This window comes from Gymnoscopelus braueri (assembly GCF_963280865.1).
Source record: "Gymnoscopelus braueri genome assembly, chromosome: 7".
NCBI classification, from domain to species: domain Eukaryota; kingdom Metazoa; phylum Chordata; class Actinopteri; order Myctophiformes; family Myctophidae; genus Gymnoscopelus; species Gymnoscopelus braueri.
This window is the reverse complement of record NC_137608.1, coordinates 14243573-14255246: the sequence shown is the minus strand read 5'-3', so window position 1 is coordinate 14255246 and position 11674 is coordinate 14243573. Positions and strand designations below refer to the sequence as shown.

Genomic DNA, 11674 nt, shown 5'->3' with positions numbered 1-11674 from the left:
GTATCAAATACGTTAACAATATATTATACAAAATACTTTAAAGGAGTAGTTCACCCAAAAAATTACTTATTATCTATCAATTACACACCTCATGAAGCCTTGAATTCATGGATATTATTTAGTTTTAGTTTTGGTTTAGGAATGCGACAAAAACAAAAAAAAATCGATGCATTCAAGGCTTCATGGGGTGTGTAATTGATAGAAAATACGATTTTTTTTTTGTGAACTACTTCTTTAATAATGCATGTGTGTGTGTGTGTGTGTGTGTGTGTGTGTGTGTGTGTGTGTGTGTGTGTGTGTGTGTGTGTGTGTGTGTGTGTGTGTGTGTGTGTGTGTGTGTGTGTGTGTGTGTGTGTGTGTGTGTACCTGCTGGGTGTGTGTATTTTGAAGGCCAGCGTCCCTCAACAAACTGTCAGTCGTCACATGAACCATTCCCAGCTGACAGCACAGCTTCATCGCCTAGAATTCATCATCATCATCATCATCATCATTATCATCGTCATCAATCTATCTATCTATCTATCTATCTATCTATCTATCTGTCTGTCTGTCTGTCTGTCTGTCTGTCTGTCTGTCTGTCTGTCTGTCTGTCTGTCTGTCTGTCTGTCTGTCTATCTATCTATCTATCTATCTATCTATCTATCAATCTATCAATCTATCAATCTATCTATCTATCGGGACCCATGTTTGGGTCGCGGACCAATTTTTATGGGTCGCAAATAAATACCCGTTTTGCTTGTGTCTTCCATAAGATTTAAAAAAGGTCATCAAATGAAAATAAAAATCACAGCTTCATCAATTAAATGAATTCCAACATATTTCAAAAGTATTTCATAAATACATTAATTAAATGTAAATACAAATAATTAAAAATAAATGATAATAATAAAAATAAAAACGTAGTGAAAATAGCAGATCTACAAGCTCACAATGCGGGGCGAAGCAACACGTTGTGAGCTTGTAGATCTTCTATTTTCACTAGTTTGTGTCCTGGGCAAACTTCTAATAAATCTTTTGGGTCTTGAGCTAAAAGGTTAGGGAACCAGTGATCCATACAACTCACTATAGTTGTCTTCCCAGAAGCAGGTGCACCCAGAATTATGATTCTCGGCACTGAAAGAAAGAAAGAGAAAGAAAGAAAGAAAGAAAGAAAGAAAGAAAGAAAGAAAGACAGAAGCATGTTAGAGCAGTCTAGTCAGTTCTATAATTCAGAGACTGTAAAGGTTGTAATGTAGAACTACAGCTCCACCTAGTGGTCATAACAAATTAGAAATGATCTGATCAAAACAATCCTGGCAGTGACAGAAGTCATTTGGGGTCAGACGGTCAGTTGATGTTGCTTATCTGTTATGGGGATGTTTCAGGAAGAGGACAGTGTCTCTGAGGACTACATTACCCACCATCCACCCTGTCTCTCCTCAGCAGTGAGATCAGGTAGGAGATTGGCTCCTCTGGTTTATCTATTATCAGACTGCTCACCATGGTCTGAAAAAACAACAAAATTACTATTATTATTACCCTTATTATTACCCTTATTATTATTATTATTATTATTATTATTATTATTATTATTATTGCATCATGTCCGACTTGAGTTACTAACTGTAAAATGGAAGATTGATAACCTACTACACTAAAGTTAATTAAATCAGGATGCATGATGTGATTGTGAGCACATTATAGCACAGTCTGCAGAGTCCAGTATTGGAAAGTAATTAAGTACATGTACTCAAGTACTGTGCTTATAATACATTTAGATTTTTTTTATGTATAGTATACAGTATTTAATTGTTTCTGTACTTTTACTCCACTATATCTCAGAGTCAAATATTGTACTTTTTACTACAATTATTTGAAAACTTTAGTTACTTACCAGTTTATTTGTAGATTTGGATTATTATTACAAGTCATACATTACCCACTTCAGCTCTACTTTAAACTATTTGAAAATAGTCGATCTACAAGCTCACAAGATCTGCTATTTTCAAAAGATTTTTATACATTTGAAACCTGTGAAATGGGACATTCTGCATAATGGGTACTTTTACTTTTGGTACTTTAAGTATATTTTGATGCCAATACTTTTGAACTTTTTCTCAAGTAAATTTAGAATTCTGGACTTTTTTTTGGACTGCAACAGAGTATTTCTGCATTGCAGTAATGATACTTTTATTTAAGTAAAACAATTGAGTACTTTTACCACCACTGTCTGCAAGCTGACATCTTGAATACAAAAATATATACATTTTTTACCTGAACCAAATCAAATATCTCATGTCTCTCTGCGTAAACAGATATTTGTGGAGGAATCCTCAGAGGTTTGACCGTTTCGTCCATGATCATCAACGTCTTCTTGATTGATTGAAAACTTTATAAGCAGTTTGCAAAAAAAAAAAAAAGAAAGCACAGGAAAGTACAGTTCAATAGAAGGTCTGGTAAAAGGATTTTAAACCCAAGAAATTGTTCCCATTGGGGTCCTTTGTACTCAATTCATACTCAATTCATAGAAATAAAGATTTTCCTCCCCGTCGGGGAATTGAACCCCGGTCTCCCGCGTGACAGGCGGGGATACTGACCACTATACTAACGAGGAATTAATCACAATGTTTCAAATTTCAAATCTTCTACTACTACTACTTATCTACTACTACTTATCTGCTCCAAAGAGAAGTCAAAACATGTTTAATCGTTCTGCTCACAGGATGTTAATTCATGATGAACCCGGTTCTTCCACACATTGTAACAATTAACTACATGTAAGAATCAAAAGTAGAAACACAAGTTAATAGGATTTTAGCGTAAGATTAACCAGACATCTTACCTTTTACCAGTTTACCAACCGTCCACTTGTTGCTATGGATAACGTCATCCGCGTGCGCCGTACGTTTGTATACACGTGCGTTGCCTAGCAATACTGTTCTAAAGTTTGTGATAAGTGCATTTGAGTAAAATAAAAACCAATTATCCAAATGACGTAGGTAGGCTACGTCTATCAATCCACCGCCAACAAATCGCTCATCTATCTCAATTATTATTATTATTGTATTATTGTATGGTGAAAATACAGCACAATAAATACCTGGTATTATAATTAGGGTACTGTTGGAGTACAGGATCTGCAATGGCTAACTGTCTCCTGTAGGAGGAGCCAGATGCTACAGTTTGATTTTGAAACATGGTTCAGAATGAGATTATTTCATCAGGAGGCTACAGGTTCAAGGCTGTATTTTATTGTCACAATCTTGTGCACATGAGTAAAACTTGTTTTTTTGAACAGTACAGTATCCTTCCCAATATATGGGCATTTAATGTATACACCAACTTGGCATCACCGAATTATCTTGTCACTTTTATTTCAAGATATCCGTACCCCTTACAGTGGTGGAAAGTAAACTAAGTACATTTACTCAAGTACTGTACTTTTTGAGGTACTTTTACTTTACTGGACTATTACTAATTATCTACACTTTTACTTCTACTCCACTACATCTGAGGCAAATATTGTACTTTCACTCCACTACAATTATTTGAAAACTTTAGTTACAAGTTACTTTTCAGATATAACTTATTACATTATAAAACATACATTAACCACTTTAGCCCCATTTTATACCTAGGCTATTAAATAGCCAATCTACAGCTCTATTTTCAAACATTTTAGTACTTGATGCCAATACTTATGTACTTTTACTCAAGTTAATTTTGAATTTTACTCTTTTACTTGTAACAGTATTTCTATATTGCAGTATTGTTACTTTAGTAAAGAATTCGAGTACTTTTTCCACCACTGCAGAAGCCTAACCCTAACCCTTGAAGGCATTTATCCAGTGATAAATGGGTTCTCTGTACAAGTGACCATTCCATTAGATGGGAATGGTACAGTGCAATGGAAAAGATTAGCGTTTAGGATCCAGTAATCCTGGAACCGTCCTCACACCCATGGCTGTAGTCACAAAATATTTAAGACTTTACCCACCTTGCTTGTATGCTTGATAAAAATTCTGAATCTGGGGTAAATATTAGTGTGCCAGTAGGCCTAGACTTAAATCATGAACATTTCAACCTGCAAGTTTAGCTCAAGCTGTCAGTACTTTCGCTCTCTCACATCACCTACTACATACAGCACCAGCAGGGGTTCTCAATCTTTTATAAACCAAGGCCCACCTGGGTGTCAAGATGGTCAAGGCCCATATTCTGAAATAAAGCGTTGCCGTCAGGCAGAAACCGCTTATCTCCATATACCAACTGTTTTTTTTCGTAAATGAATGCCCTAGCCAGTAGCCTAGTACTTGATCAACTACAGCATCACACGAAAGAATCAAAGTTGAGTGTTTCCAGTTTTCCACAGTCTGCAAATCAGTTTGAAATCTTGCACATTTGTGCAACATTTAATTAAGCTATCACAGTAATTTGTCTGCAAAATTGAAGTGTAAAACAGACCAGACTTTAATCTGTAACAGTATTTCTACATAGTGGTATTGGTACTTGTACAAAATGTGATGAGAGTTCTTCTTCCACCACTGCGTAGTGCTATCATTTGTGTCCACACCAGATCCAGCCAGCAAATATATTACAAACTTTACATGAACTTCCAACATAACTTCCTTGAGTATTGAAGTAAACATGCCTAAACAAACCACCAGTTATTTATATTGTTCAAATTCTCTTTATTATATAGGAGAAAATACAAAATTTAAAATACATTCAAAGGCCAATTTTTTTACAAAATAACCCAAAGTGGCTTATAATTTTTACGATTGCGCTGCAGAGCCCTTGGAGCTTATCAGCTTCTCCACCATCTGCTTGGCGTAACGCATCCTTATGGCCAGCTCCTTGCTGCAGCCAAACTCCTCCAGCAAGGACAGTTTGTAGGTGCGGAAGACTTGCTTCTCATCGATGTAAGTCACGGCAGCCATCAGGGGGCAGAGGATCAGCTTGACGTGGTCCTGGAGGCGATGAAAACAATGTCATTTGTGCAATCTGTGATACAGCGTGGAAGGAGCCCCCACACTGGCGCAAAAGTTTGAAATAATTGGACATCAATTTGAAGTCATAGCAAATTGAAGTCAGCCCTACCTGAAAATACAACAGAATTGTGCTGGGTCTTGGTCCAACTATCAACTCTTTAACACTCCCAACTACTAGGTGTGTTGAGCATGTCGTTGGTCTGACATTACTCTTCGGATGCGGTGAAGTTAATGTTGTTGGTCTGACATTACTCTTTGGATGCAGTGAAGTTTACCAACCTGGAAGAAGTTAATCTGGACTGTGCCGTTAGACAGGTGCAGCACGATGGCACTCTTGGTCCTGAACCAGTGGGAGAGGTAGGGCAGGCGTGCCAGCTCGTCACCGTCTCTACGTGCCATGTTGGCACCGGCCTTGAGAAGGTGCTCGCTCAGGTGCTCGCTCATGTAGTTACGGAAGTATTTGAGCAAGGTAATCTGCAAGAGAGGCGATAAACAAAACGGGTTTGATTAACATAAAAGGGAGACAGTGAGATAGAAAAGTGTTAAGAGACCTCCATAGATCAAGCTGTAATGCTACGACTACGCCCAGAGATCAGGATCACATGAGATCTCAGGTATAAAAGTTGCTCCAAGCATGGAGAATAACTATACCATACTGGGCGAATACATGAATGAACTCCTTTCCCACTGCCAGTAGACGAGTATATCTTATCATTTTGGGTCCTAGTGTACTTTCAAGCCAGGTCATACTACATTTGATTTATAATGCACTTTAGTCGTGAAAATCTCAAAGTGCTACATAGGCAGTTGCATAAAAAAGAAACATCGCATCATTAAAATCATCAACTGAAACAAGACATTTTAAAACATGAGTGCATAAAGCCTAGAGGTACAGTAAGACCAGTGTAGCAAAAAAAAAATCTTAGCCAAAAAAAATAATAATCTTAATATGGGCACAACTCAGGAGCTTATATCCAGTATCCGCCAATACAAATAAAATGATCGATCATCTGATGTTTCACCAAATAAGTGTCTCTCCACTACAGACCCACTTCCGGCCACACACACACTCACTCAGGTTGGTTTGAAGCTTTACTTGCTGTGGCCCAAATAGCAAACTATCCGTTTAGTTTTCACAACCCCTTCAAGACATCTGGCTCCCCGTTTTTGGCTCCATGCCCACCAATAGCTGAGTTAGTAGCATCTTAAACGTTTAGAAGAACTAGTGCTGAGACAGAGACAACTACTGACCTTCTTGGTGAGCTGCCATTTCTCGTACCCTGCCACAGGGTACGAGTGTACACTCATGTAGCTCTCTGCATTGGTTTTGTCAATGTACTGCAGGCTTTCTCCATCGGTGTACATCAGCAACCGTGTGTAGTCGTTGAAGAGCACACCCACGCTGTTGTCACACAGCTGGTAGCCTGGAACAAAAAAAAAATCTACTTTTAAAATACACAATCTTTACAACACACAAAGCAAGGAAGAAATAGCAGAAGGCATTTCTACATAGACACTGCACATTATTGTAGTACTGTAGTCGCGACTAGTTATTCTACCCCTGCAAACAGTTGCATACAAATTCTCTGTTGCAAGAGGCTTTAACTGATATACATGTGAAAGCAGAATAAAACATTTAGAAAATAAATATTTCCCCAAAATGCAGAGGTGTGTCTTACATAGCCCGAATTTCTGAGAAGAGTCAACCCACTTGCTGATCCAGAAGATGGGGATGCACGCAGGGTCTTCTGCCTCTTCTGAAAGATCACACACAAAATGATCGTCAGTGTCAGAGGTGGCTTCAGTAAAAGTAACAATACCACAATGTATAAATACTGAGTCCATTACAAGTAAATACCTGCATTTCAAACAGTTTGACAAAAACATTTATAAATTGTTCCGATCTACAAGCTCACAACACGTCGGTGTTGAGAACTTTTATATGAACCATTTTAAAATACCAAAAGACGATGTATAAACTTAAGTGTTTTTTTATCATTGAAATCCAAAAAGTAACTTGTAAGGGTGAGGTCACACCAAACTTCATTCTGCCTATGCAGCGGATTCTGCCAATGCTTTTCAATGGGAACGGAGTGGTTTGTTGCCAGTCGCAGAATACTGTAGAAAAGAAAAGACTCAGTTCCTGCTGAAACGCATGGCAGAATCTGACGCATAGGCAGAATTAAAGTTCGGTGTGACTGAACCCCAACTCAAGTTTTTAAATAATTGTGGAATAAAAAGTTCCAATATTTTCCTCTGCAAGGTAGTAGAGTAGAAATATCAAGTATTGTAAAATATGTATATATATATATACTCAAGTAAAGTAAAAGTACCTCAAAACAGTACTACTGTGTATATATATAGTAAATATACTTCAGTTTCCACCACTGGTCAGCATTCACAATGTTATCACAATTCACAAAGATAAGTTCAGTGATCAGGAGAGACACAAGGCCAGTCGCAGCTTGGGGTGGAATCTGAACACAGACATTTGAGAGGACCTGACAAAGCGTTTGCTCTCAACCTTCGCGTACGAGCCGTCCTCCCAGACGGCTTTTTCCCAAAAAAGCTGCGATTTGCTGCAACATGTCAGTCAGGTTGCAGTCTGGTCCCTCTGGTACAGCCCTGCCCGCACCGTCCCTGTGAATACAGGACCAGAACTCACTTGTCAAATCAATCTGTACTGGACGCTGTCCAAAAACCAATGGAGAAAACCCCTCAACATATCGTTGCCGTCAGGTGGAAACCTCTCATCTCCATATTTTAACTTGTGGGTGTTTTTTTCGTAAATGAATGCCCTACTTGATCATACTACAGCCTCACATAAAAGCATTGAAGTTGCAGATCCACAAGCTCGAAACGGCATGTTTTGAGCTTGTAGCTCTGCAACTTAAGAAAAGTAACAGTTTTGGACATGTGAGGTTTCCACCCAACAAACCATATTAAAAGCAAAACCCTCCCATCTACGCTGACAAAAGTCACGTTTATTCTGAAATGGCACATGTTGACCACTCAATATTCAGAACTTATAAAGAATAAACACCACAGGGCAGATACCGAGAGACCACCCTCTACTACAGCGCCATCCCAATCTAATTTAGCACATTATGCTTGAAGGCAATTGCTGTGGGAGTTATAGTTAATAGAATTATACTTAAAACCGTTAACCCCCTCATGTAGGAAAAATATCCCATTTCGATGTGTTGTTTCACGCTACTGTTAGTAATTTAGCCCATTACTTTCCTGGTGGTAAGTATGTTGGCAGATGCAGAAACATGAATTATCCTACTAGTCAAGTCGTTTTTTCTGTTTCGTTTCTTCTCTTGGATAATCTAGCCTAATTGTAGGCTGTAGTAAATAAAGAACAGTGATGTATCACCTTGGTGCAGGCTCATCTTTCACCTCCACCTTTTCTGAACCTCCGGGAAAAATAAGAAAACAGTGGTCAGGACCAACCTTTCTCTAGCACATGACTAGTAGTACTTTGTTCCATGATGTGTTGTTGAGTACAGTTTCTACCATTGAGGGGGGGAAAAGAATACCTTTGTTGAGCACGGTGAGCAGCCATCTCATCTCCGCTGCTGTGGAAGGGGCGATGGAGAAACGCGGGGGTAAAGTGAGGCACGTGGTCGGCAGGTGCGTGGGGACATAGCCCTGCGTGAAGAACTCGTCTGTCTGAAGCTGTGCAACGGTGGGCCTCTGGGAGGGATCAGCACGCAGCATCCGCTTGATGACCGAGGCTGCTAATGGGTTCATGTGCTGCAGAGGAGAGTTTACAGGTGAGGCCGGAGCAGAGCAAAGGTGATCACACACAAAATTGTGGGGAAAGTGAGGAAAGGCGGTACGTTAAATGGAGGTCATAGTTAAAACAACATGGGCAAAGTTTACATGGCGTGGAAATTAATTGTGCTTTAATACGCGTTTAAAATGGGCTCTACGCGGGTTCGATTCCCGAGCCCCATGACCTTGGCTGTGTGTCACTCCCCGTCTCGCTCTACTGTGGTGTGCCAACTTACCACGGGGATGGTATAGTCGTTCTTCTTGATCCGGTTGTATGTCTCCTTCAGAGTGGAGGCTTCAAATGGAGGCTTACCCACCAACAGAGTGTATCTGGGAAGACGACAGGAGGAACGAGGGGTCAATAATCTGAGTGTGCAGGATATACAGCTTGAAATAGAATAACTGGTACCATTTGTTTTAATTAAACCTTTTTCTATTATTGCTTATACATTTTCAATCTTTTTATTTATCCATCTTCTTTCATTACCGTTCCCTGAGGGGTTCCATATTATGTGATTGGTGATCTACAAAGAAAAGGAAAAAAATGCAGTGACAACGTACAGGATGCACCCGAGTGACCAGACGTCCACCTCAAAGCTGTGGCCCTTCTTGCAAAGCACTTCAGGGGTGATGTAGTTGGGTGCTCCACACAAAGTCTTCTTCCTCTCGCCATCGTACTCGATCTTAGCTGCCAGGCCAAAGTCCCCTTGTGGAGAGAGATAAAGATTCCCGTTAGGTTTCATTCAAATAAGTCCATGTTTACAACTTTATTAGTAGTATTGGAAACCATTCCTGTCGCGAGTTGGTGCATGCCGTGGTCCGTTAGAGGACAAACAGGCTTGTTGTGCATGTGGCATGATTTTGCTACGGTTTGTGGTTGTGCCATTACGAAAAAGGTTAGCTTTGCACATCCCCACAGTTCTTTGAACACTGTGCTGGACCAAATATTCAAGTGATATTCACAGATATATTCTGTGAATGTCTGCACACGATATACTGCTTTCCCATATTTTGTTTCGCCCATACAAGGGCTTCGTCAGCAACCCGATGAAGGCTGTGCATGGGAGAAACAGTGTTCTTGTCGTTTAAATAAAATATGGGAGCGCAGTATATCGTGTTGTCTCATTAGTTAACAATCTGTCTGTGTGTGTCTGTGTGTAACGTACCTATTTTGACCATCATATCATCGCTTAGGAAGATGTTCCCCAGTTTCAGATCTCTATGGATGACTCTGTTGTTGTGGAGATACCGGCAGCCGTTCAGCAGTTGCAGCATGAAGTAACGTGCCTCCGGTTCTGTCACCATCCTTCGACGCTTGTGTAGTTCCAGCAGAGACTGTAGATAGAACACAAGACAATGTTGGCATCATCATTATAACCCTAAAACCCAATAAAGATTGGTTTGGTTAGTTAAGTGAAGCCATTTTAAAACAGTCAGTAGGCTTTAAATATAAAATACAGTAGGCTACATCAAGGGTTCTCAAGGTGGGTTCCCCAGATAAAGGATTTGCTAGTTAGGAACCAAATGGACCCTTTATGGGTCCATTGGTACACTCTCAAGAGTTAAGGTGGTGCACTGTCCAATGCAGGGGTTCTCAAAGTGGGGTCTGGGGACCAGTGTTGCTATGCTCATTTGGGAAGTGCTTGCACTGTATTTTAATGACGCGCACGTCGCTTAACACCTACACTATAGGGCACACAATGGACAATTGATATGCATCTAGGCTAATTCCTATGTTAATGTACCTGGCGTGAGTCGGGAGCCTTGTAAACTTCGTTGAAGTGTGAATTTAAAGTAGTTTTAAATCTATGCGTGTGCCTGCGCTTGCTCAAATCGGTTCAGTCACGCCGTGCAAGGCCGTCCAGTGAGCATTGCACCCCTGCCAGGGACCCCCAGGGCCATATATGCACATCCGCTTCTCTTTTTTATCTTGAATTTCTTTGAAAATGTTTGAATATTTTTGACATTTTTAATGTCTGGGGTCCTAGGCACTAACTAAGTCTATTCAGATCGACCAGGCTAACACTGATTAACTTGATATAGCCTTGGATGAAGACTATCATAGATGTATTTTAGATTCTGACATTTGCAGATATGAAAGTAAAAGTCAGACTGGATAAAATACATTGATCAAAGGCTAAACTTTATACAAACCATGAGCCTATAGGTAATGCATGATGTTATTGGGGCAATAATTTAAACAGACAGGAAATGACTATAAACGGCAGCCGAGCAGGACAACAGTAACAAAGCAGAGACAAATGACAATGCAATAGCCTTCAAGCTCCTAGAAGAGTGATTGTTACTTACATATAAAATTAGCCTTGGATCAAGACTAGCTGTAGTATACAACCCTCGTAGACGTATTTATGATTCTGACGTCTTCAATCAAAGACGTCAGAAGAATCATAAATACGTCTACGAGGGTTGTATACTACAGCTAGATCAAGACCATCATAGATGTATTTTATGGATTTCGACATTTGCATATCTATGATAAAAGTCAGACTCGATAAAAATAAATAAAAAAAAGTCTAAAAACAACAAATGCATACCCTCCGTCTGCAGATCTCCAGCACCACGAACACGAAGTCGTCATCCTCGAAGAAGCCGTGGAAGCCCACGACGTGCGGGTTGTCCAGGGTTTTGTGGATGGTGATCTCCGAGGTCATCTTCTCCCTCTGGTGCGGCTTCAGGATCATGGTCTTGGCCACGATCTTACCCGCAAACACCTGCTTGGTCTCCATGTCCGTGATCTCGAAGCACTTGGCGAAGCCCCCCTTGCCCAGGAAGCGGCCCCGCTGGTACCGCTTCTTGGTGCGGGGGTCCACCAGCACGTCTGGGATCTCCTTCAGGGGGGCCGAGGAGGAGGCCGAGGGCTTCACAACGGCCGCGCACATCGTTGTTGGAAAAGTTAAAGTTTGTGT

At 40.3% G+C, this 11674-nt stretch overlaps 2 protein-coding genes across 2 annotated transcripts in view; both read right to left on the bottom strand.

Annotated features, from left to right (window-relative positions):
- Nucleotides 1-2337, bottom strand: part of ak8 (adenylate kinase 8) — a gene marked incomplete at both ends in the record, with an annotated part of 16719 nt that extends 14382 nt beyond the window's left edge. The window contains 2 exons of the mRNA XM_080433487.1: nt 1408-1485; nt 2254-2337. Of these exons, the coding sequence (XP_080289613.1) occupies nt 1408-1485; nt 2254-2337 (162 nt within the window). The remainder of the gene's footprint in view (nt 1-1407; nt 1486-2253) is intronic.
- Nucleotides 2338-4751: 2414 nt separating this feature from the next.
- Nucleotides 4752-11666, bottom strand: LOC308088903 (serine/threonine-protein kinase PLK1-like; the record flags this gene model as incomplete). The annotated part of the gene is made up of 11 exons (XM_080433486.1): nt 11303-11666; nt 9914-10082; nt 9309-9453; nt 8984-9077; nt 8510-8726; nt 8347-8386; nt 7492-7607; nt 6647-6724; nt 6219-6391; nt 5247-5441; nt 4752-4946 (listed from the first exon to the last, which is right to left on the bottom strand). Exons 1-11 carry the CDS (start codon nt 11645-11647, stop codon nt 4752-4754), a joined length of 1767 nt encoding a protein of 588 aa, XP_080289612.1. The 5' UTR covers nt 11648-11666.
- Between the last annotated feature and the right edge of the window lie 8 nt (nt 11667-11674).